The 26,303-nt window shown below is 51.2% G+C and overlaps 1 protein-coding gene across 4 annotated transcripts in view; it reads right to left on the bottom strand.

Annotated features, from left to right (window-relative positions):
• Positions 1-14,943: 14,943 nt before the first annotated feature.
• esr2a (estrogen receptor 2a) overlaps positions 14,944-26,303 on the bottom strand; it is a 745,646-nt gene continuing 734,286 nt past the window's right edge. For all 4 annotated transcript variants that reach the window (XM_072494274.1, XM_072494258.1, XM_072494265.1 and 1 more), the window contains one exon: positions 14,944-15,278. In XM_072494274.1, coding sequence (XP_072350375.1) covers positions 15,122-15,278 — 157 coding nt within the window. In that variant the 3' untranslated portion in view covers positions 14,944-15,121. The remainder of the gene's footprint in view (positions 15,279-26,303) is intronic.

Below are 26,303 nucleotides of genomic sequence, written 5' to 3'. Positions count from 1 at the left end.
TGGGTCTGGTTCTGAGGGAGGTGGGACCAGGTACAAACTGGATGGGTTACACCGGGGCAAGACCGGGACTGATGTCCTTTGGAGGGGGGGGGGGGGGGGGAGTGTTTGCTATTGTGGTTTGGGAGGATTTAAACAAGAATGGCAGGGGGATGGGAACCTAAGCAGGGTGACAAGGGCAAGAGAAACAAGGACAATAATGAAAGAAAGAACATTACAATTAAAAAATGGTAGACAGGGCAATCAAGGGTGAAATGAAACGAAATGAAAATTGCTTATTGTCACAAGTAGGCTTCAAATGAAGTTACTGTGAAAAGCCCCTAGTCGCCACATTCCGGCGCCTGTTCGGGGAGGCTGGTACGGGAATCGAACCGTGTTGCCGGCCTGCCTTGGTCTGCTTTCAAAGCCAGCAATTTAGCCCTGTGCTAAACCAGCCCATTGAGAGGCAAATAGGGCCTCAGTATAAAGAAAAGGTAGGATGATTGAAAATGGAAAAGGCAAGCCTGAAGGTTTTGTAACTTCATGCACAGAGCATTCCGAATAAAGTGGATGAACTGATGATGCAGATCGAGGTAAATGGAAATGATCTTGTGGCCATTACAGAAACATGGTTACTGTAATCAAAACTGGGAACATATTACTGAGGAATATTTGACCTTTTGGAAGGAGTGAAGGAAAGACAAGGTGGTGGGGTAGCACTATTAACAAGAGATGAAAAGTTGGGAGCGATGATCTAGACTCCGATGATGTAGAGTCCATTTGGGTGGAGTTAAAAACAGCAAGAAAAAGAGACATTGGTAGGAGCAGTGTACAGACCCCCAAACAGCAGTGTACAGACCCCCCAAACAGCAGTGTACAGACCCCCCAAACAGCAGTGTACAGACCCCCAAACAGCAGTGTGCAGACCCCCAAACAGCAGTGTACAGACCCCCAAACAGCAGTGTACAGACCCCCAAACAGCAGTGTACAGACCCCCCAAACAGCAGTGTACAGATCCCCAAACAGTAGCCACACTGTCTGAAAAGGGTATTAATCAATAAATAAAAGGAGTATGTAAAAAAAAATAGAGCAATAATTATCGATGACTTTGATCTTCATGCTGATTGGGCTAATCAAATTGGAAACGGTAGCTACGACAACAAATTCATAGAGTGTATCAGGGATAGTTTCCAAGAGCAACATGTCATGGAGCCAACCAGAGAACAGGCCATCTTGTATCTGGTATAGAGTAATGAGGCAGATTTAAAAAATGACTTCAGAGTAAATGATTCCCTAGGAAGTAGTGATCATAACATGATAGAATTTAATATTCAGTTTAAGAGTGATAAACCTGGGTCAGAAACAACTGAGTTTAACTTAAATGAAGGGAATTACAATGAAATGAGGATAAAATTAGCTAAAGTGGACTGGGTGGCTACATTATTAGGCAAGGCAGTAAACAAGCATTGGCAGATATTTAAGGGGGTGATTCATGACTCTCAGCATAAATATATCCCAGTGAGGAGGAAAATTTCTAAGAGAGGGATAAACCAACCATGGCTAAAAAAGAAGATAAGGAGACAGAAGTCAGCGATAGCCCCGAAGACTGGGATAAATTCAAAATCCAACAATGGAGGACCAGAAAGATAATAAAGCGAAAGAAAATAAACTACAAGGACAAACTAACGAGGAATATAAAAACTGACAATATGAGCTTCTTTAAATATATAAAGGAAGAGATAGGTCAAAGTGAACATAGATTCCTTAGAAAATGAATCTGGAGAGATCGTTATAGGGAACTAGGAAATGGCAGAGGAGTTAAGCAGATATTTTACATCAGTCTTTACGGTGGAAGATACCTCGAACACTGGGGAGTAATTAAATACCATCACCACCACTGGGGAAGTAGCATTTGACAAACTAATGAGGCTAAAGGCAGATAGGTCCCCCGGGCCCCGATGGTTTACATCCTAGAATCCCAAGAAGCTACAGAGGTAGTGGATGCAGTGGTTGTAATTTTCCCAAATTCCTTGGATTCTGGAGAAGTACCGGAGGGTTGGAAAACTGCCGATGTGACACCGCTATTCAAAAAGTGAGGGCGGCAAAAAGTGGGTGACTATAGGCTGATTCGTCGAACATGTATTGCTGGAAAAATGTTGGAGTCAATTATTAAGGAAGTAATAGCAAAACATCAGGAAAATCAGAATCTAATCAGAGTCAACATGACCCAGTCCATCACAGGAACCTGCCTCCCATCCATTGACTCCATCTACACCTCCCGCTGCCTGGGGAAAGCGGGCAGTATAATCAAAGATCCCTCCCAGCCGGCTTACTCACTCTTCCAACTTCTTCCAGCGGGCAGGAGATACAGAAGTCTGAGAACACGCACGAACAGACTCAAAAACAGCTTCTTCCCCACTGTCACCAGACTCCTAAATGACCCTCTTATGGATTGATTTCATTAACACTACACCCTGTATGCTTCATCCGATGCGGGTGTCTATGTATTTACATTGCGTACGTTGTGTTGCCCTATTATATATTTTCTTTTCTTTTCATGTGCTTAATGATCTGTTGAGCTGCTCGCAGAAAAATACTTTTCACTGTACCTCGGTACACGTGACAATAATCAAACAAACAAACAAAAAAGGAAATCATGCCTGACTATTTTATTAAGAGTTTTTCGAGGAAGTCTCAACGAGAGTGGATAGAGGGGAACCAGTAGATGTGATGTATTTGGAATTCCAGAAGGTGTTCGACAAAAAGGTTCAGTTATAAGATAGGAGGCCATGGTGCTGGAGGGAGTATTTTGGCATGGATCGAGAATTGGTTAATGTGCAGGAAGGAGCGAGTGGGGATAAGGGTTGGTGACCTGTAACCAGTGGAGTTCCACAGGGATCAATGCTGGGACCACAACTGTTTACAATCATAGAATCATAGAATCACAAGGTACTGGTGAGACCACATCTGGAGCACTGGGAGCAGTTTTGGTCCCATATTTAAGGAAAGATATTATTTTATTGGACGCGGTTCAGGGAAGGTTCACTGGGATGATCCCCGGTGTGGAGGGATTGTCTTATGAGCAAAGGTTAAACAGGTTGGGATTCTATCTCACTGGAATTTAGGAGAATGAGAGGCGATCTCACTGAAACATATCGGATTGTTAAGGGTAAATGCTGAGAGGAAGTTCCCCTCTGGGGGAGTCCAGGACCACAGGGCAGAGTCTCAGAATAAAGGGGGGCCCATTGAAGACTGAGGTGAGGAGGAATTTCTTCTCTCAGAGGGCTGTGAGTCTTTGGAACTCCTCGTCACAGAGAGCTGTGGGGCAGAGTCCGGGTGTATATTTAAGGCTGAGATAGACAGATTCCTGATCAGCGAGGGAATCAACGGTTACGGGGGAAGTGGAAGTGACAAATGTTGTATCAGCCATGAACCTATCGAATGGCGGAACAGGCTCAAGGGGCCGAACGGCCTCATCCTGTCCCTATTTTTTATGGTCCTAACAATTGAAATATGATTAGAACAGGTCAACATGGTTTTATGAAAGGGAAATTGAATTTGACAAATTTATTTGAGTTTTGAGGATATATGTAGTAAGGTAGATAATGGAGAATCAGTTGATGTGGTGTACCTGGATTTCCCAAAGGTATTTGATAAGATGCCTCAAAAAAAGAGTCAAGTTAAGGACACATGGAGTTGGGTGTAATATATTCGCATGGATAGGGAGGTTGTGTTGGAGCTGTACAAAACATTGGTTAGGCTACAGCTGGAGGACTCTGTTGGGTAGAGTTACGGTCACCACACTGATTGCACTGGAGAGGGTGCAGAGGAGATTCGCCAGGAGGTTGGCTGGGGTGGAGCATTTGAGCTATGAGGAGAGGCTGGATAAGCTCGGGCAGTTTTCTTTGGAGCAGAGAAGGCTGAGGGGGGGGGGGACCTGATTGAGGTGTACAAAATTATGGGGCCGGTTTGTGATACAGAACAAGGCCAGCAGCGCGGGTTTTCATAGAATCCTTATAGTGCAGAAGGAGGTCATTGCCCATCGAGCCTGCACCCTATCTCCCACTCCCCCGTCCTATCCTCGTAACCCCACCTAACCTTTTGGGCACCAAGGGGCAATTTTATCATGACCAATCGCCTAACCTGCACAGCTTTGGACTGTGGGAGGAAACCGGAGCACCCGGAGGAAACCCACGCGCACACGGGGAGAACGTGCAGACTCCGCACAGCCACCCAAGGCCGGAACTGAACTGAGGTCCCTGGCGCTGTGAGGCAGCAGTGCTAACCACTGTGCCACCCGCTGTTTCAATTCCCGGACCGGCTGAGATTATTTATGAAGGCGCCTCCGTCTCAACCCTACCCCTCACCCGAGGTGTGGCGACCCTCGGGTTAAATCACCACCGGTCAGCTCTCCCCCTCCAAAGGGGAACGCAGTCATTGGTCATCTGGGACCATGGCGACTTTACCTTTTGTAAGGTGAAGAGGGGCATGGACAGACTGGATAGTTAAAGGGTCAATGCCGAGGTGGCATTATTTTAAGGTGAGGGGCAGGAGGGTAGAGGGGGTTTGAGGAGATTCTTTTCACCCAGAGGGTGGTGGGAATGTGGAATGTGCGGCCTGGGAGGGTAGGTGAGGCTCGAAACCTCACAACCTTTATAAAGTACTTGGAAATGTCAGAGCGTCCAAGGCTGTGGACCAAGTGCTGGGAAGTGGGATTAGCGTAAATCTGACGCTGCAGAGTCGATGGACCGAGGGGCTTGTCTGTTCTGTGTGGCTGTGTGAAATTCAGGATTTCACACCAACATTCTGAAGTGGGATTTGAACCTTGCTATTGATCAGCAAGTGTGCGACCAACTGGGCCACAACTGACACTGCAGAGGGGCGATAGTCTTTAGAATTCTCTTCCACAGAGCAATGCTGGCCGGGACATTGTGACAAGAGACTGAGGGTGATGGGAGGATGGGTAAGAAGTGGAGTGAAAGGCAGTCAGATTAGCCATGTCTTTATTAAATGACAAAGCAGGTTTGAGGGGCTGAATGGCGTATTGCTGCTCCTATTTTGTATTTCTATATTTTAATGGAATATTCCATCACTCTCCAGGTGGTGGACAGGCTTTGTGGGGGGGGGGTTACGGGATTCCCAGCCCCTCTGAGCCGCTCTTGGAGCCGCTGTGTTTATATGGCCGGGTCCTGTCGTTTCTGCTCAATGGTAATGCCATTTGTGAGAGTGAGTGAGAGGGAGTGAGTGTGAGAGAGGGTGAGTGTGAGAGAGGGTGAGTGTGAGAGAGGGTGAGTGTGAGAGGGTGAGTGTGTGTGAGAGGGTGAGTGTGAGAGGGTGAGTGAGTGTGAGAGAGGGTGAGTGTGAGAGGGTGAGTGTGTGTGAGAGGGTGAGTGTGAGAGAGGGTGAGTGTGAGAGGGTGAGTGTGTGAGAGGGAGTGTGTGTGAGAGGGAGTGAGTGTGAGGGTGAGTGTGTGAGAGGGTGAGTGTGTGTGAGAGGGAGTGAGTGTGAGGGTGAGTGTGAGAGGGTGAGTGTGTGAGAGGGAGAGTGTGTGTGAGAGGGTGAGTGTGAGAGGGTGAGTGAGTGTGAGAGAGGGTGAGTGTGAGAGGGTGAGTGTGTGTGTGAGGGTGAGTGTGAGAGAGGGTGAGTGTGAGAGGGTGAGTGTGTGAGAGGGAGTGTGTGTGCGAGGGAGTGAGTGTGAGGGTGAGTGTGTGAGAGGGTGAGTGTGTGTGAGAGGGAGTGAGTGTGAGGGTGAGTGTGAGAGGGTGAGTGTGTGAGAGGGAGAGTGTGTGTGAGAGGGTGAGTGTGAGAGGGTGAGTGAGTGTGAGAGAGGGTGAGTGTGAGAGGGTGAGTGTGTGTGAGAGGGTGAGTGTGAGAGAGGGTGAGTGTGAGAGGGTGAGTGTGTGAGAGGGAGTGTGTGTGAGAGGGAGTGAGTGTGAGGGTGAGTGTGTGAGAGGGTGAGTGTGTGTGAGAGGGAGTGAGTGTGAGGGTGAGTGTGAGAGGGTGAGTGTGCGAGAGGGAGAGTGTGTGTGAAAGGGTGAGTGTGAGAGGGTGAGTGAGTGTGAGAGAGGGTGAGTGTGAGAGGGTGAGTGTGTGTGAGAGGGTGCGTGTGAGAGAGGGTTAGTGTGAGAGAGGGTGAGTGTGAGAGAGGGTGAGTGTGAGAGAGGGTGAGTGTGAGAGGGTGAGTGTGTGAGAGGGAGTGTGTGTGAGAGGGAGTGTGTGTGAGAGGGAGTGAGTGTAAGGGTGAGTGTGAGAGAGGGTGAGTGTGAGAGAGGGAGTGTGTGTGAGGGAGAGTGTGTGTAAGAGGGCGAGTGTGTGAGAGGGAGTGTGTGTGAGGGTGAGTGTGAGAGGGAGTGTGTGTGAGAGGGTGAGTGTGTGTGAGAGGGCAAGTATGTGAGAGGGAGTGTGTGTGAGAGAGGGTGAGTGTGAGAGAGGGTGAGTGTGAGAGGATGTGTGTGAGAGAGGGTGAGTATGTATGAGAGAGGGTGAGTGTGTGAGAGGGCAAGTATGTGAGAGGGAGTGTGTGTGAGAGAGGGTGAGTGTGAGAGAGGGTGAGTGTGAGAGGATGTGTGTGAGAGAGGGTGAGTATGTATGAGAGAGGGTGAGTGTGAGAGAGGGCGAGTGTGTGAGAGGGCGAGTGTGTGAGAGGGAGTGTGTGTGAGAGGGAGTGTGTGTGTGTGAGAGAGGGTGAGTGTGAGAGAGGGTGAGTGTGTGAGAGGGAGTGTGTGTGAGAGGGAGTGTGTGCGTGAGAGAGGGTGTGTATGAGAGAGGGTGAGTGTGTGAGAGGGAGTGTGTGTGAGAGGGTGAGTGTGAGAGAGGGTGAGTGTGAGAGAGGGTGAGTGTGAGAGAGGGTGCGTGTGTGAGAGAGCGAGTGTGAGAGAGGGTGAGTGTGAGAGGGTGAGTGTGAGAGAGGGTGAGTGTGAGAGAGGGTGAGTGTGAGAGAGGGTGAGTGTGTGAGAGGGAATGTGTGTGAGAGAGGGCGAGTGTGAGAGAGGGTGAGTGTGAGAGAGAGCGAGTGTGAGAGAGAGCGAGTGTGAGAGAGGGTGAGTGTGAGAGAGGGTGAGTGTGTGAGAGGGAGTGTGTGTGAGAGAGGTCGAGTGTGTGAGAGAGAGAGGGTGAGTGTGAGAGGGTGAGTGTGAGAGAGGGTGAGTGTGAGAGAGGGTGAGTGTGAGAGAGAGCGAGTGTGAGAGAGAGTGAGTGTGAGAGAGGGTGAGTGTGAGAGAGGGTGAGTGTGTGAGAGGGAGTGTGTGTGAGAGAGGGCGAGTGTGTGAGAGAGAGAGGGTGAGTGTGAGAGGGTGAGTGTGAGAGAGGGCGAGTGTGTGAGAGGGCGAGTGTGAGAGAGGGTGCGTGTGTCAAGGGCTATGATCAGGAGACGGATGGCGGGTCCAATGTGTATTATGGCAATGAAGACTTCACTGCAGATATTACTGCTCACAGAGCTGACCTTCTCCCCGACCCTCTCCCTGACCCACCACCCGACCCTCCCCAGACCCTCCCCCTAACACTGCTCCCAGACCCTTCCTCTGACCCTGCTCCCTAACCTCGGCTCTTCTCCCTGACCTCGGCCCTGCTCCCTGACCTCGGACTTGCTTCCTGACCTCGGCCCTGCTCACTGACCTTTGCCCTGCTCACTGACCTTGGCCCTGCTCTCTGACCTCGGCCCTGCTTTCTGACCTCGGCCCAGCTCCCTGACCTCGGCCCTCCTCACTGACCTCGGCCTTGCTCCCTGACCTCGGCCCTCCTCACTGACCTCGGCCCTGCTCTCTGAACTCGGCCTTGCTCTCTGACCTCGGCCTTGCTCCCTGACCTCGGCCCTGCTCACTGACCTCGGCCCTGCTCTCTGAGCTCGGCCCTGCTCTCTGACCTCGGCCCTGCTCCCTGACCTCGGCCTTGCTTCCTGACCTCGACCTTGCTCCCTGATCTCGGCCCTGCTCACTGACCTCGGCCCTGCTCTCTGACCTCGGCCTTGCTCCCTGACCTCGGCCCTGCTCACTGACCTCGGCCCTGCTCTCTGACCTCGGCCCTGCTCCCTGACCTCGGCCTTGCTTCCTGACCTCGGCCCTGCTACGTGCCCTGATTTTGACCTCTGACCCTGGCCCACACCATGGCACTGACCCTCTCCTTGGGCCCGGCCCAGCCCTGACCCAGAGGAGGTGGCGGTATAGTGGTCACTGGACTAGTAATCCAGAGAGCCAGAGTAACTCTTTGAGGGTCTGGGTTCAAACCACACCATGGCAGGTGGTGAAATCTAAATGCAATAAAAAGCAATTAAAAAAGTGTAACAATGACCTTTAAACCATTGGCAATTGTCACAAAAAAAACATCTGGGTCACTAATGTCCTTCAGGGAAGGAAATCTGCCGCCCTTACCCGGTCTGGCCTACACGTGACTCCAGACCCACAGCAATGGGGCTGACTCTACAAATGCCCCCAGGGATGGGTAATAAATGCTGGGCCCAGCCAGCAACGCCCGCATCCCCTGAATAAATGTTTTAAAACCCCCACCCTGCCCCGTTCTCTGGTCCTTGCCCAGGTCACATTGGGTCTTTATCTTCGGGAATCTCAGCTCTGCTGCTCAAAGACAGGCAGCAATGGTTGAAGGTGAGCAGGCGTGGTCTGGAACGGTAAAGGGTCCAGCTGAATGATTTACCCTCGGGCTGTAAGGTCCGCCTGAGATCCGGGACGTGTCACTTCATTCACCCTCGGGGTGTGGGGAAAATGGCCGCCAACCTGTTGCAGTCGTCACTTTTCCTCAGGATCAGGAGAGATTGTGGGCTCACACGCGATAAGAACTTAGGAACAGGAGGAGGCCATTCAGCCCTTTGAACCTGTCCCACCGTTCAGTTCAATCATGGCTGATCTTAGCTTCCTTCAGGACCCTTGATTCTTTCACCAAAACAAAGCTTGAGTCTGGTGCATTCAACTTTGAATAACCGAGCTTTGAGCGCCTGGATGTTGGGACAAATCGATTGAGGAAACCATTATCTCCAACTTAGCTGGACGCCCCCCCCCCGCCATTTCCTATTGAATAACCACAATGAGCAGCTCGAATTATGTCCACAGTAAGGCAGAGGGTCAGCGCCCTCCGGCCCATCGCCGTGACCTCGCCCAGAGGGTCAGCGCCCTCCGGCCCATCGTCGTGACCTCGCACAGAGGGTCAGCGCCCTCCGGCCCATCGCCGTGACCTCGCCCAGAGGGTCAGCGCCCTCCGGCCCATCGTCGTGACCTCGCACAGAGGGTTCCGCAGTTTAAGTGACACCGCAGGTGCATCTCTGAGGAAAGGTCCACTCCCCACCAGGAGGAAACAAAGTTTCAGTCGCAGAGAGAAAACGTTGTAACTCCAACGCCGAGGCCCTCTTCACCGCGCTGGCAGGGTCCCGAGGCCGATGAGCTTGTTATCAGCGAGTGTCACCAGGTGTCACCAGGCTCCTGTTCAATGTTCACAGCAGCAAGGCCACAAACTCAAACTAGACATCTAGACATTGGAAATCCCCCCCCCCCCCCCCACCCCCCAGCCACCTACACCCACCATGATGGCCCAGGGGGTGTGGACAGCCCCCCCCCAACCCCCCCACTGCGTCACTGAGGACCGCCTGAGAATAACTCCTAGCGGATGTTGGGTCGCTCAGGACATTGCTGATTGGTCAACTCTGGACAGTGCCCTTTGGTCAGCTCTGGACAGTTCTCATTGGTCAGCTCTGGACAGTTCTAATTGGTCAGCTCTGGACGGAGCCCACTGGTCAGCTCTGGACGGTGCCCATTGGTCAGCTCTGGACAGTGCCCATTGGTCAGCTCTGGACGGTGCCCATTGGTCAGCTCTGGACGGTGCCCACTGGTCAGCTCTGGACAGTGCCCATTGGTCAGCTCTGGACAGTGCCCATTGGTCAGCTCTGGACAGTGCCCATTGGTCAGCTCTGGACAGTGCCCATTGGTCAGCTCTGGACAGTTCTCATTGGTCAGCTCTGGACAGTTCTAATTGGTCAGCTCTGGACAGTGCCCATTGGTCAGCTCTGGACAGTTCTCATTGGTCAGCTCTGGACAGTTCTAATTGGTCAGCTCTGGACAGTGCCCATTGGTCAGCTCTGGACAGTGTCTATTGGTCAGCTCTGGACGGTGCCCATTGGTCAGCTCTGGACAGTGCCCATTGGTCAGCTCTGGACGTGTCTATTGGTCAGCTCTGGACAGAGCCCAGTGGTCAGCTCAGGACGGTGCCCACTGGTCAGCTCTGTACAGTGCCCACTGGTCAGCTCAGGATGGTGCCCACTGGTCAGCTCTGGACAGTGCCCACTGGTCAGCTCTGGACGGTGCCCATTGGTGAGCTCAGGATGGTGCCCACTGGTCAGCTCTGGACAGTGCCCACTGGTCAGCTCTGGACAGTGCCCACTGGTCAGCTCAGGACAGGGCACATCGGGAAGCTCTGCACACTGCCCATTGGTCATCTCTGGACACTGCCCATTGGTCAGCTCTGGATGGCGCCCATTGGTCATTTCGGCACTGTGCCCTCTGGTCAGCTCTGGACAGTGCCCATTGGTCAGCTCTGGACAGTGTCTATTGGTCAGCTCTGGACGGTGCCCATTGGTCAGCCCTCGACAGTGTCTATTGGTCAGCTCTGGACGGTGCCCATTGGTCAGCTCTGGACAGTGCCCATTGGTCAGCTCTGGACTGTGCCCTCTGGTCAGCTCTGGACAGTGCCCTCTGGTCAGCTCTGGACAGTGCCCATTGGTCAGCTCTGGACGGTGCCCATTGGTCAGCTCTGGACAGTGCCCATTGGTCAGCTCTGGACAGTGTCTATTGGTCAGCTCTGGACGGTGCCCACTGGTCAGCTCTGGACAGTGCCCATTGGTCAGCTCTGGACAGTGCCCATTGGTCAGCTCTGGACAGTGTCTATTGGTCAGCTCTGGACGGTGCCCACTGGTCAGCTCTGGACTGTGCCCATTGGTCAGCTCTGGACAGTGCCCATTGGTCAGCTCTGGACGGTGCCCATTGGTCAGCTCTGGACAGTGCCCATTGGTCAGCTCTGGATGGAGCCCACTGGTCAGCTCTGGACAGTGTCTATTGGTCAGCTCTGGACAGTGCCCATTGGTCAGCTCTGGACAGTGCCCATTGGTCAGCTCTGGACAGTGCCCATTGGTCAGCTCTGGACAGTGCCCATTGGTCAGCTCTGGACGGTGCCCATTGGTCAGCTCTGGACAGTGTCTATTGGTCAGCTCTGGACAGTGCCCATTGGTCAGCTCTGGACGATGCCCATTGGTCAGCTCTGGACAGTGTCTATTGATCAGCTCTGGACAGTGTCTATTGGTCAGCTCTGGACGGTGCCCATTGGTCAGCTCTGGACGGTGCCCACTGGTCAGCTCTGGACGGTGCCCATTGGTCAGCTCAGGACAGTTCCCATTGGTCAGCTCTGGACGGTGCCCATTGGTCAGCTCAGGACAGTGCCCATTGGTCAGCTCTGGACAGTGTCTATTGGTCAGCTCTGGACAGTGTCTATTGGTCAGCTCTGGACGGTGCCCATTGGTCAGCTCTGGACGGTGCCCATTGGTCAGCTCTGGACAGTGCCCATTGGTCAGCTTTGGACGGTGCCCATTGGTCAGCTCTGGACAGTGCCCATTGGTCAGCTCTGGACGGTGCCCACTGGTCAGCTCTGGACGGTGCCCATTGGTCAGCTCAGGACAGTTCCCATTGGTCAGCTCTGGACGGTGCCCATTGGTCAGCTCAGGACAGTGCCCATTGGTCAGCTCTGGACGGTGCCCATTGGTCAGCTCTGGACGGTGCCCATTGGTCAGCTTTGGACAGTGTCTATTGGTCAGCTCTGGACAGTGTCTATTGGTCAGCTCTGGACAGTGCCCATTGGTCAGCTCTGGACGGTGCCCATTGGTCAGCTCTGGACAGTGCCCATTGGTCAGCTCTGGACAGTGCCCATTGGTCAGCTCTGGACGGTGCCCATTGGTCAGCTCTGGACGGTGCCCACTGGTCAGCTCTGGACAGTGCCCATTGGTCAGCTCTGGACAGTGCCCATTGGTCAGCTCTGGACAGTGCCCATTGGTCAGCTCTGGACAGTGCCCATTGGTCAGCTCTGGACAGTTCTCATTGGTCAGCTCTGGACAGTTCTAATTGGTCAGCTCTGGACAGTGCCCATTGGTCAGCTCTGGACAGTTCTCATTGGTCAGCTCTGGACAGTTCTAATTGGTCAGCTCTGGACAGTGCCCATTGGTCAGCTCTGGACAGTGTCTATTGGTCAGCTCTGGACGGTGCCCATTGGTCAGCTCTGGACAGTGCCCATTGGTCAGCTCTGGACGTGTCTATTGGTCAGCTCTGGACAGAGCCCAGTGGTCAGCTCAGGACGGTGCCCACTGGTCAGCTCTGTACAGTGCCCACTGGTCAGCTCAGGATGGTGCCCACTGGTCAGCTCTGGACAGTGCCCACTGGTCAGCTCTGGACGGTGCCCATTGGTGAGCTCAGGATGGTGCCCACTGGTCAGCTCTGGACAGTGCCCACTGGTCAGCTCTGGACAGTGCCCACTGGTCAGCTCAGGACAGGGCACATCGGGAAGCTCTGCACACTGCCCATTGGTCATCTCTGGACACTGCCCATTGGTCAGCTCTGGATGGCGCCCATTGGTCATTTCGGCACTGTGCCCTCTGGTCAGCTCTGGACAGTGCCCATTGGTCAGCTCTGGACAGTGTCTATTGGTCAGCTCTGGACGGTGCCCATTGGTCAGCCCTCGACAGTGTCTATTGGTCAGCTCTGGACGGTGCCCATTGGTCAGCTCTGGACAGTGCCCATTGGTCAGCTCTGGACTGTGCCCTCTGGTCAGCTCTGGACAGTGCCCTCTGGTCAGCTCTGGACAGTGCCCATTGGTCAGCTCTGGACGGTGCCCATTGGTCAGCTCTGGACAGTGCCCATTGGTCAGCTCTGGACAGTGTCTATTGGTCAGCTCTGGACGGTGCCCACTGGTCAGCTCTGGACAGTGCCCATTGGTCAGCTCTGGACAGTGCCCATTGGTCAGCTCTGGACAGTGTCTATTGGTCAGCTCTGGACGGTGCCCACTGGTCAGCTCTGGACTGTGCCCATTGGTCAGCTCTGGACAGTGCCCATTGGTCAGCTCTGGACGGTGCCCATTGGTCAGCTCTGGACAGTGCCCATTGGTCAGCTCTGGATGGAGCCCACTGGTCAGCTCTGGACAGTGTCTATTGGTCAGCTCTGGACAGTGCCCATTGGTCAGCTCTGGACAGTGCCCATTGGTCAGCTCTGGACAGTGCCCATTGGTCAGCTCTGGACAGTGCCCATTGGTCAGCTCTGGACGGTGCCCATTGGTCAGCTCTGGACAGTGTCTATTGGTCAGCTCTGGACAGTGCCCATTGGTCAGCTCTGGACGATGCCCATTGGTCAGCTCTGGACAGTGTCTATTGATCAGCTCTGGACAGTGTCTATTGGTCAGCTCTGGACGGTGCCCATTGGTCAGCTCTGGACGGTGCCCACTGGTCAGCTCTGGACGGTGCCCATTGGTCAGCTCAGGACAGTTCCCATTGGTCAGCTCTGGACGGTGCCCATTGGTCAGCTCAGGACAGTGCCCATTGGTCAGCTCTGGACAGTGTCTATTGGTCAGCTCTGGACAGTGTCTATTGGTCAGCTCTGGACGGTGCCCATTGGTCAGCTCTGGACGGTGCCCATTGGTCAGCTCTGGACAGTGCCCATTGGTCAGCTTTGGACGGTGCCCATTGGTCAGCTCTGGACAGTGCCCATTGGTCAGCTCTGGACGGTGCCCACTGGTCAGCTCTGGACGGTGCCCATTGGTCAGCTCAGGACAGTTCCCATTGGTCAGCTCTGGACGGTGCCCATTGGTCAGCTCAGGACAGTGCCCATTGGTCAGCTCTGGACGGTGCCCATTGGTCAGCTCTGGACGGTGCCCATTGGTCAGCTTTGGACAGTGTCTATTGGTCAGCTCTGGACAGTGTCTATTGGTCAGCTCTGGACAGTGCCCATTGGTCAGCTCTGGACGGTGCCCATTGGTCAGCTCTGGACAGTGCCCATTGGTCAGCTCTGGACAGTGTCTATTGGTCAGCTCTGGACAGTGCCCATTGGTCAGCTCTGGACGGTGCCCATTGGTCAGCTCTGGACAGTGTCTATTGGTCAGCTCTGGACAGTGCCCATTGGTCAGCTCTGGACGGTGCCCATTGGTCAGCTCTGGACGGTGCCTATTGGTCAGCTCAGGACAGTTCCCATTGGTCAGCTCTGGACGGTGCCCACTGGTCAGCTCTGGACGGTGCCTATTGGTCAGCTCAGGACAGTTCCCATTGGTCAGCTCTGGATGGAGCCCACTGGTCAGCTCTGGACAGTGTCTCTTGGTCAGCTCTGGACAGTGTCTCTTGGTCAACCCAGGGCAGGTGCTCACTAGTCAGCTCTGGACGGTGCCCATTGGTCAGTTCGGCACGGTGCCCTCTGGTCAGCTCTGGACAGTGCCCATTGGTCAGCTCTGGACAGTGCCCATTGGTCAGCTCTGGACAGTGCCCATTGGTCAGCTCTGGACAGTGCCCATTGGTCAGCTCAGGACGGTGCCCATTGGTCAGCTCTGGACAGTGCCCATTGGTCAGCTCTGGACAGTGCCCATTGGTCAGCTCTGCACTGTACCCATTGGTCAGCTCTGCACTGTGCCCATTGGTCAGCTCTGGACAGTGCCCATTGGTCAGCTCTGGACAGTGTCCATTGGTCAGCTCTGCACTGTGCCCATTGGTCAGCTATGCACTATGCCCATTGAGGTTTAGGATGGGTGGAGTATCTTCTGTTACAAACCTTGATCCTGCCCTCCTCCCAGGCCGGGTTGCGTGGGAGGGGGTCCTGACCGTGAGTGGGAAGGGGAGACACGTGGGATTCATACCATGATGCATCAGCTCATCAACTACGTCAGTCAATTGGGGAGAGCCAGTGAGCAGGAGGGTGGACACTGGGGGTTGCAGGGGAATTTGGTCGAATATACAGAAATCAGTTTATTTGGTGTTTTTAAAGCGGCTTTTACTCTTCTATGTCCTCTCTTGGTGCCGACTCATAGTGCGCTTGTCATATCCAAACCATGGTGTTTATTTCCTGTCGGCGAGCAAATTGGACAGAGTTGGAGAGGACGGAGAATGAATGTTTGCAGGTCGGGGGAAAGATCAGAGTTTGTCGGCCTTTGATTGGTTGTTGTCGTGATCGTCTGATGGCTTCTTCCGGCTGTAAATGACATGGGCATCAAGCATCTCCAGCAGTAGGTCATAGAAGGGCACAACGTTCTTACACTTCATGCTGTAGAGGTGTTCCATTCCTTTATTACTGCAAAACAAAGAACAGAAAATGAAGCACTAAATGCTGGTTTGGGGGTGGGGCGCTGGAGCAGCAACACACAACATGGTACAGTCTCAACAGTCAGAGTCACATGGTACAGTCTCAACAGTCAGAGTCACATGGTACAGTCTCAACAGTCAGAGTCACATGGTACAGTCTCAACAGTCAGAGTCACATGGTACAGTCTCACAACAGTCAGAGTCACATGGTACAGTTTCAACAGTCAGAGTCACATGGTACAGTCTCACAACAGTCAGAGTCACATGGTACAGTCTCACAACAGTCAGAGTCACATGGTACAGTCTCAACAGTCAGAGTCACATGGTACAGTCTCAACAGCAGAGTCACATGGTACAGTCTCAACAGTCAGAGTCACATGGTACAGTCTCACAACAGTCAGAGTCACATGGTACAGTCTCAACAGTCAGAGTCACATGGTACAGTCTCAACAGTCAGAGTCACATGGTACAGTCTCAACAGTCAGAGTCACATGGTACAGTCTCAACAGTCAGAGTCACATGGTACAGTCTCGCAACAGTCAGAGTCACATGGTACAGTTTCAACAGTCAGAGTCACATGGTACAGTCTCAACAGTCAGAGTCACATGGTACAGTCTCACAACAGTCAGAGTCACATGGTACAGTTTCAACAGTCAGAGTCACATGGTACAGTCTCGCAACAGTCAGAGTCACATGGTACAGTCTCACAACAGTCAGAGTCACATGGTACAGTCTCGCAAGAGTCAGAGTCACATGGTACAGTCTCAACAGTCAGAGTCACGTGGTACAGTCTCAACAGTCAGAGTCACATGGTACAGTCTCACAACAGTCAGAGTCACATGGTACAGTCTCACAACAGTCAGAGTCACATGGTACAGTCTCAACAGTCACAGTCACATGGCACAGTCTCACAACAGCCACAGTCACATGGTACAGTCTCACAACAGTCAGAGTCACATGGTACAGTCTTGCAACAGTCAGAGTCACATGGCATAGTCTCACAACAGTCACAGTCACATGGTACAGTCTCAACAGTCAGAGTCACATGTTCCGGTCTCGCAACAGTCAGAGTCACATGGTACAGTCTTGCAACAGTCAGAGTCACATGGTACAGTCTCGCAACAGTCAGAGTCACATGGTACAGTCTCGCAACAGTCAGAGTCACATGGCACAATCTCACAACAGTCACAGTCACATGGTACAGTCTCAACAGTCAGAGTCACATGGTACAGTCTCGCAACAGTCAGAGTCACATGGTACAGTCTTGCAACAGTCAGAGTCACATGGCACAGTCTCACAACAGTCAGAGTCACATGGCACAGTCTCGCAACAGTCAGAGTCACATGGTACAGTCTCGCAACAGTCAGAGTCACATGGTACAGTCTTGCAACAGTCAGAGTCACATGGCACAGTCTCACAACAGAGTCACATGGCACAGTCTCACAACAGTCAGAGTCACATGGTACAGTCTCGCAACAGACAGAGTCACATGGTAGTCTCACAACAGACAGAGTCACATGGTACAGTCTCGCAACAGTCAGAGTCACATGGTACAGTCTCGCAACAGTCAGAGTCACATGGCACAATCTCACAACAGTCACAGTCACATGGTACAGTCTCAACAGTCAGAGTCACATGGTACAGTCTCAACAGTCAGAGTCACATGGGACAGTCTCGCAACAGTCAGAGTCACATAGTACAGTCTCGCTACAGTCAGAGTCACATGGTACAGTCTTGCAACAGTCAGAGTCACATGGCACAGTCTCACAACAGTCAGTCACATGGTACAGTCTCGTAACAGTCAGAGTCACATGGTAGTCTCACAACAGTCACATGGTACAGTCTCAACAGTCAGAGTCACATGGTACAGTCTCGCAACAGTCAGAGTCACATGGTACAGTCTTGCAACAGTCAGAGTCACATGGCACAGTCTCACAACAGTCAGAGTCACATGGTACAGTCTCGTAACAGTCAGAGCCACATGGTACAGTCTCACAACAGTCACATGGTACAGTCTCACAACAGTCAGAGTCACATGGCACAATCTCACAACAGTCAGAATAACATGGCACAGTCTCACAACAGTCATAGTCACATGGCACAGTCTCACAACAGTCACAGTCACATGGTACAGTCTCACAACAGTCAGAGTCACATGGTACAGTCTCACAACAGTCAGAGTCACATGGTACAGTCTCAACAGTCACAGTCATATGGCACAATCTCACAACAGTCACAGTCACATGGTACAGTCTCAACAGTCAGAGTCACATGGTACAGTCTCGCAACAGTCAGAGTCACATGGTACAGTCTTGCAACAGTCAGAGTCACATGGCACAGTCTCACAACAGTCAGAGTCACATGGCACAGTCTCGCAACAGTCAGAGTCACATGGTACAGTCTCGCAACAGTCAGAGTCACATGGTACAGTCTTGCAACAGTCAGAGTCACATGGCACAGTCTCACAACAGTCAGAGTCACATGGCACAGTCTCACAACAGTCAGAGTCACATGGTACAGTCTCGCAACAGACAGAGTCACATGGTACAGTCTCACAACAGACAGAGTCACATGGTACAGTCTCGCAACAGTTGGAGTCACATGGTACCATCTCACTACAGTCAGAGTCACATGGTACAGTCTCGTAACAGTCAGAGTCACATGGTACAGTCTCGCAACAGTCAGAGTCACATGGTACAGTCTCGCAACTGTCAGAGTCACATGGCACAGTCTCACAACAGTCACAGTCACATGGTACAGTCTCAACAGTCAGAGTCACCTGGGACAGTCTCGCAACAGTCAGAGTCACATGGTACAGTCTTGCAACAGTCAGAGTCACATGGTACAGTCTCGCAACAGTCAGAGTCACATGGTACAGTCTCGCAACAGTCAGAGTCACATGGTACAGTCTCGCAACAGTCAGAGTCACATGGTACAGTCTTGCAACAGTCAGTCACATGGCACAGTCTCCCAACAGTCAGAGTCACATGGTACAGTCTTGTAACAGTCAGAGTCACATGGTACAGTCTCACAACAGTCACATGGTACAGTCTCACAACAGTCAGAGTCACATGGCACAATCTCACAACAGTCGGAATAACATGGCACAGTCTCACAACAGTCAGAGTCACATGGCACAGTCTCACAACAGTCACAGTCACATGGTACAATCTCAACAGTCACAGTCACATGGTACAGTCTCGCAACAGTCAGAGTCACATGGTACAGTCTTGCAACAGTCAGTCACATGGCACAGTCTCCCAACAGTCAGAGTCACATGGTACAGTCTTGTAACAGTCAGAGTCACATGGTACAGTCTCACAACAGTCACATGGTACAGTCTCACAACAGTCAGAGTCACATGGCACAATCTCACAACAGTCGGAATAACATGGCACAGTCTCACAACAGTCAGAGTCACATGGCATAGTCTCACAACAGTCAGAGTCACATGGTACAGTCTCAACAGTCACAGTCACATGGTACAGTCTCAAAAGTCAGAGTCACATGATACAGTCTCGCAACAGTCAGAGTCACATGGTACAGTCTTGCAACAGTCAGAGTCACATGGTACAGTCTCGCAACAGTCAGAGTCACATGGTACAGTCTCGCAACAGTCAGAGTCACATGGCACAGTCTCACAACAGTCACAGTCACATGGTACAGTCTCAACAGTCAGAGTCACATGGTACAGTCTCGCAACAGTCAGAGTCACATGGCACAGTTTCACAACAGTCAGAGTCACATGGCAGAGTCTCGCAACAGTCAGAGTCACATGGTACAGTCTCGCAACAGTCAGAGTCACATGGTACAGTCTTGCAACAGTCAAGAGTCACATGGTAGTCTCGCAACAGTCAGAGTCACATGGTACAGTCTCACAACAGTCAGAGTCACATGGTACAGTCTCGTAACAGTCAGAGTCACATGGTACAGTCTCAACAGTCAGAGTCACATGGTAGTCTCGCAACAGTCAGAGTCACATGGTACAGTCTCACAACAGTCAGAGTCACATGGATGACCAGAGAAGTTAAGGATAAAATAGCTTATGAGAGCAAATCAGGAAGAAATATAAAAAGTAAAACCTTCTACAAATATATACGCTTATGTCCAATATTGATTTTTAATTCAATGGCTGGAAACAGGAGAAACAGTTTGAATAAGCCAGGCTTGTTGAAACAGATTTCAATCTCCATCGCCAATTTACATTGCTACATATTCCACATTGCAAGCCTATGGGGAGGGTACAGGAAGTCTGTGAAATGCATCACAGACAATAGAACCCGCCCCCCCCACCCCCACACGGGGTTTGTGAATTAGCCTCATTCCTCCCCGATCAACGAGATCTACGCAAGCCACTAACAGTGTTCAACAACTGAAGGTAGACCATTCAAAGATTAACTGCCGGGGCAAAAAGCTGATGGGTGGGGCTGTCCGTGGGCCGATGCCGGAATTGGGAAATGCGATTGGGCGGAGGATGGGTTTTGATGCCGAGATCGTGGTGGCCGCCGGTTTCACGCCAAATCGTAATTCTTTGGTACCTCGGCAGTGGCGTCAATACGTTCCACAATGCGCGTACAATAAACAGACCCTACCCCGGCGCCAACACTTAGTCTCAGCAACGGAAAGTCTCAGGGGGGGGTGCCCCACTTTACGTCCACTCCCCCCCCCTCCTGTTCCCTTCAGGTTCCCTCCTCTTTTAGCGCCCGATTCTCCGGCGTGCGATTCGGGAAGCGAAAGGAAGGGCGTTGGCCCCCTTCCCCCATGTGTAACTCTGGCTGCTCCGATACCCCGAAGATTGCCACTATTGGGCATGGCTTCACCCTCAGCCCCACAACCTTGGACATTGCCTCGGAGAAGGCTGTCCAGAACCCAGCAAGCTTGGGGCAAGCCCAAAACATGTGGGTGTGGTTGGCCGGGCCCCTCTGGCACCGCTCACGTTTGTCCCCCACCTCCGGGAAGAACCTGCTCATTCGGGTTCTGGTCAGGTGCGCTCTGTGCACCACTTTGAGCTGCATTAGGCTGAGCCTTGCGCAGGAGGAGGTGGAGCTCACCCTGCTCAGTGCTTCACTCCAGAGTCCCCATCGTACCTCTGTCCCCAGTTCGTCCTCCCATTTCCGCCTGGAGTCGTCCAGTGGAGTCCGGGCTCTGTCCGTATATTTTCCCACACAGCCACCCTGCTTTACTGTCCGTGTTCATCAGGTCCTCTAATAGTGTGGTCTCCAGGGCCCCGGGGGGCCCTAGTGGCTTTGTGGAGAAAGTGCTTTATTTGCAGGTGTCTCATTTCCTGTCCTGTCGATAGTTCCCATTCCTCCGTCAGTTTGTTTAGTGTCGCTTGTTTAGTGTTTCCGATGTAGAAGGTCCCTAACTGTCAGCGTGCCCACGTCCTGTCTCCATTTCCTGAAGGTCGTGTCTAGCATGGCTGGTGGGAATCCGCAGATGGGGGCCATGGGAGACACCTCGGGCAGCCAAAAACGTCGCCTCATTTGTTTCCATGTTTTCAGTGTGGCCGCTACCACTGGGCTGGATGTGGGCTTCATCGAGGGGGATGGGTGTGCTGCCGTGGCCAGGGCCCGGAGAGTCGTTCCCCTGCAGGAGGCCTCCTCTATCTGCACCCAGTCCCAATTGGGATTCTGTACGCTGCTGCCAAGTGGCAGTACTGCAGGTTCGGTTTATGCCAGGCCACCTTTGATTTTCCTCCTTTGTTGATTGGGGGACTCTCTGATTCCCCCCCCCCCCCCACACACACACACACACTCACACAAATGCCATAATTAAGCTATCTAGGTTCTGGAAGCCTCTGATCTCCGGGTAAGCGTTCTCCAAGGCGGCCTTCAGGACCCGCGACAACGCAGAATCGCCGAGCAGAAACTTATAGCCAAGTTCCGCACACATGAGTGCGGCCTCAACCGGGACCTGGGATTCATGTCACATTACATTCATCCCCCACCATCTGGCCTGCAAAATCCTACCAACTGTCCTGGCTTGACACAATTCACACCTCTTTAACCTGGGGTTACCCCATCTCTGGATCTGTAAAGATTTAATCACCTGCTAATGCTCGCATCCCAAGCATTGTCTGGTGTCTTTGAATCTGTGAGGGGGTGTATACACCTGTGGTGTTAAGTCGGGGTGTTAATGTTAATTTATTATTTAGGTACGGGGGGAGGGGTTTGGGGGGTTGCTGTTTTCGATTGTGTTTTGTACTTAACCCTGTTGGGTTCTTTTTTCTTTCTCATTTTGTTATTGATATTTTATGAAAACCTTTAATAAAAATTATTTAAAAAAAAAAAATCTTTGAATTTGTCTATATATGTGTTTCTGGAACCCACCTCTTCATTCACCTGAGGAAGGAGCAGCGCTCCGAAAGCTAGTGACATCGAAACAAAGCTGGTGTTGTAAGGGTTCTTACTAGGTTCTGGAAGAAGGCCTTGGGGATGAAGATCGGGATGGATCTGATTTGGAAGAGGAACCTTGGCAGTATGTTCGTCTTGATCGTCTGAACTGTCCCCACCAGGGGGGTGGGAGTGAGCCCCCACTCTGTAGGTCCTTTTAACTCCCTCCACCAGGCTGGTCAGGCTCCATTCGTGGCTCTGTGTCCAGTCCCGGGCTATTTGGATCCCCAGGGATCGGAATTTGTTTTGGCAGCAGCTGGATTTTGTGACATAACTCTCCGAATGAGATATAATTGGAATATACATTTGCATTAGAATTTGCTGGTGGTTAGAGAGTAATCACATGGGTATGTTATTGTGGGGTTTTTGTGTGTGTTGGACTTCTCCGCTGTTTAAAATATTAAAATTATAAACGCCTCAATAAAATATTTTCGAAAAAAAAGAGAGCGACCACATTATCAGCCCAGGTTCTTTGCGTGGTTTATGCGTACGGCTTTCATAGTATCGAATGACAGAGTGTTTTAGAACAAGAAGTCACTCGGCACATCATGCCTGCGCGACTGAGCAACGCCTTCCTCGGCCTAATCCCACTTTGCAGAATTTGCTGGCAGGCTCTGGTGAATATCCAGACAGCGTTTAACTGAATTGAGGCTTTCTGCCTCTCCCACCCTCTCAGGGAGTGAGTTCCAGACCCCTACAACCCTCTGGGTGAAAACAATATTCCCTCAACTCCCCTCTAATCCATCCACCAATCATTTTAAATGCAGGCCCCCGAACTCTCCACTAGGCTAAATAGTTCCTTCCCATCCACTCCACCCAAGATGCACAATTGTGTACATCTCAATCTAATCTCCCCTCAGCATTGCCTGTTCCGAGGAGCACAGTCGCCCAGCTTCTCCAATCTCCCCTCACAGATGCAGGTTTCCAGAGGTAACATCCTGATGAATCTCCTCTGGACCCTCTCTAACGCAGTGACGGTCCTTCCTGATGAGGTGACCAGAGCTGTGGCAGTTCTCAAGCTGTGGGCTCGCTCACGTTTGACACGGTTCCAACATAACCCCCCTGCTCTTATATTCTACACCTCGGCTAAGAAATGAAAGGATTCCAAATGTCATTCTATCCACCTTATCAACTTGTCCTGCTGCCTCCAGGGATAAGTGAACATTCACTCCCCTCCACTCTCGCCTCCTCTACTCCTCTCACTATCCTCCCGGTCATTGTGCATTCCTTTGCCGTGTTTGACCTCCCCAAATGCATCACCTGGGCTAAATTCCATTTGCCACTTTCCTGCCCCTTGACCAGCCCGTTGGCATCTTCCTACAGTCTACGTCCTCCTCGTTCTCCACTGGTTGGCCAATTTCTGTGGCATCTGCAAACTAATCATTCCCTTTACATTTACGTCCAAGTCATTAATTTCTACACAAAAAGCAGGGGATTCAGTCCTGAGCACTGTGGAACCCACAGGAAGCGGTTTTCCAGTCACAAAAACACCCATCAACAATCACCCTGTGTTTCCTGTCACTGAACCACCTTTGTATCCAGATCGCTACATTCCCCTGGATCCCAGGGTTTTCAATTCTGTATCCAGTCTGCCATGTGGGGGATTTTCAAAGGCTAGAATCCATAGATTACATCCACTACACCACCCCCATCAATCCTCCTTGTTACCTCCTCAAAAAGTTCAATCGGATTGATCAGACACCGCCCTCCCTTAACAAACCCATGCTGAGTGTCCTTGATTAATCCGTGCCTTTCTTAGAGGCGGTTTACCCTGTCTCTCGGAATCGATTCCAATAATTTGCCCACGGCTGAGGTTAGACTGAATTTCCTGTAATTATAAAACAAAGGTGCAACGCTAGCACCTCGCCTGTATCCGGTGAGGTTTGGAAAATGACGGCCAAATTTCCGCAACTTCCTCCCTGGCTCCTTTCTAATTTATATTTTTTATTAGAGTTTTATAATTTGTTATAATTAACGCAACAAAAATTTTCAGAGCACAACTGGTCCCGCACTATTTCTGTAAATGTAAGAACGAGCAGGGCAGGGTAAATTCAGAATGACAAACCTTAAAAGCTGATGCTTCCAATCGTTAAACCGGGTCAATCAGAAAACCAGGGACAAACAAGAGGGGATAATATATCGAGCTGCACACCTTTATGTAGAGCAAGATCGTGACTTGCAATGTGGCTCATGGGAAACCTTGTAGGAGCAGGTCAGATAAAGCAGAGCCAGGATGGGGGGTCCCACACATTCCACAATGTATCAGACTTAAAACTGGTCACAGACGTCAGAAATTCCATAGGGATACCTTCCGTGACTATTTTATGGCAGTTTTCAATTGAGGGATACTTGCCCTGATCCATGAACAGGGGATATTGTTCTGCAAAAGTTAGGATGTTGAACAGCCTCTTTTCACTAACGCCAATAATTCTCCCCTCTGGCAGACCCAGAATTAGGAACAAAGGATCAAATTCTAAAACCCTGCCAAATATTCTCTCCAGCTCCTTAACTACACCAGACCAATAGGATTGAATCCTGACACAGGTCCATACACAATGTATGTAATCACCTTCGACTGTCAGGCACTTTAGGCACATCAGGGATATCGCAGGATCAAACTTGTGTCTCAGACTGGGTGTAATATGCAAGTGGTGAGTCTCCTTCATTCCATTGCACACGGAGATTACATTGGCATAGCCCCATATACTACCCCATGTCTCCTCATCAATATTAGTTGCCAAATCTCCTTCCCAAGACTGCAAGGTGCCCAATGTACTAACGCTGGATCTAGAACGTAAGGTGTCATAAAACTTGCTAATTGACTAATCCAGGGCCCGCAGAAAGCAGGATGTTTTCCACGGGGGAAATAGAAGAGTCAAGATGCTGAGTTGTCTTGTTAAGGATAAAGTTTCTGAGTTGCAGATACTTAACAAAGGAGTGTCTCAGAATGTCAAACTGTTGGTGTAGCTGCCCAAAGGATGACAAGGCAGCACCACTGAATATATCTCCTAGCCTTCAAATGCCTCTGTCTCTCCAAGTATCAAATCCATCGGACCTGGTGGAACGTGAGGGATGCTCTGTGTGAGAGAGAGTGGTAGTCTGTTTCGATCCCTCTTCTAGTTGATGGACCATCTCCCACGCTCAAAGAGTATTAATAATGATAGGATTTTCACACCTGGCAGACCCTGGCCTAAAGTCCTCGTAAAATAACAAAGAGAAAGCCAAGTCCCTCTTAAACCTAAGGTGAGAGGTTAATTGGTGCAGTCTAATCTTCGGAACCCCCCCCATGGATCCTGGGATCTGCAGCTTGGTGAACTTTAGACAAGGCTTCTTATTCCAGATAAGCGAGCTCATCATTTCATTAATCTCTTTTAAGCCTCTAGCAGACTACAAGATTGGCAACAGCTTCAAGGATACAGCAATCTCGACAACGCATTCATCTCAATCAAAGCAATCCTACTCAGTCGAAACTCCACAACGTGCAAATTAAAGTTGTTCCTCTCCACCCTGTCAAAAACTGCATCCATGGAGATCACTAGCCCATACAACACCCGCTTCTGGAAAACCTGGATCACATTCCGTAGCTGAAAATGTAACATCTCAATTCAAGGAAGGAGGGAGGCAGAGATCCGGAAACGAGAGGCCAGTTAGCCTAACATATGTCATTGGGAAAGTGCAAGAATCCATTCTCAAAGTGGGTGTTTAGACAATCAGAATACCATCAGGCAGATTTGGGTTAGTGAAAAGAAATCATGTTTGACTAATATATTAGAGATCTTTGAGGAAGTAACTTGCAATGTGGATAAAGGGGAACCTGTGGATGTGGTGTATTTGGATCTCCAAAAGGCATTTGATAAGATGCTACATAAAAGGTTACTGCACAAGGTAAGAACTCATGGTGCCGGGGGTGATATTTTAGCACAGAGAGATTGACTAACTAACGGGAAACAGGGGTGAATGGGTCATTTTGTGGATTGACAAACGGTAACCAGTGGTTCAGTGCTGCAGCCGCAATTATTTATAGTCTACAGCAATGATTTGGATGAAGGGACGAGGTTATTGGGTCCAATTCTGCGCAACAACACGTTGAGAATGTTGTGGCGGCTTTGGGGAGGATAAATCAGCGATTCGGTGGAATAGTCCCAGAGATGAGGGATCACAGATACAGACCGAAGAAATTGGAGTTGTTTTCATTGGAGCAGAGACGGCCAAGAGGAGATTGAACGGGCCTGTTTCAAATCGTGAAGGGAGTAAATAGTGTCAACAGATAGAACCTCTTTGCAATGGCTGAACGCTCGACAGGTTAAAGGCAAAAGAACCAGGAGCAAAATGAGGAAAATCCTTTTTAACCGAATGAGCAGAGAGGATTTGGGATGTACTGTTTGATAGCGAGGGTAAGGGGGGAGGGGGGGGGTGGTGGCGGGGGGGGGGGGGGGGGGGGGGGCGTTGGAGATTCAATAGCGGACTTCAAAATGGAATTGAATAAATAGCTGCCAGGGTCTTGGGAAAGAGGGGAATGTGACTAACTGAAAGGGCCAACACAGATTAGATGGTCGGAGCGGCCTCCGGCTGTGCTGTGCAGAAATAGAGATGGTCAGAGAGAGAGAGGCGCAGAAAGGTAG

Source organism: Scyliorhinus torazame, chromosome 2 (genome assembly GCF_047496885.1).
Source record: "Scyliorhinus torazame isolate Kashiwa2021f chromosome 2, sScyTor2.1, whole genome shotgun sequence".
NCBI classification, from domain to species: Eukaryota; Metazoa; Chordata; class Chondrichthyes; order Carcharhiniformes; family Scyliorhinidae; genus Scyliorhinus; species Scyliorhinus torazame.
The sequence above is the reverse complement of the archived record's forward strand: the minus strand, read 5'-3'. Positions and strand labels throughout refer to the sequence as shown.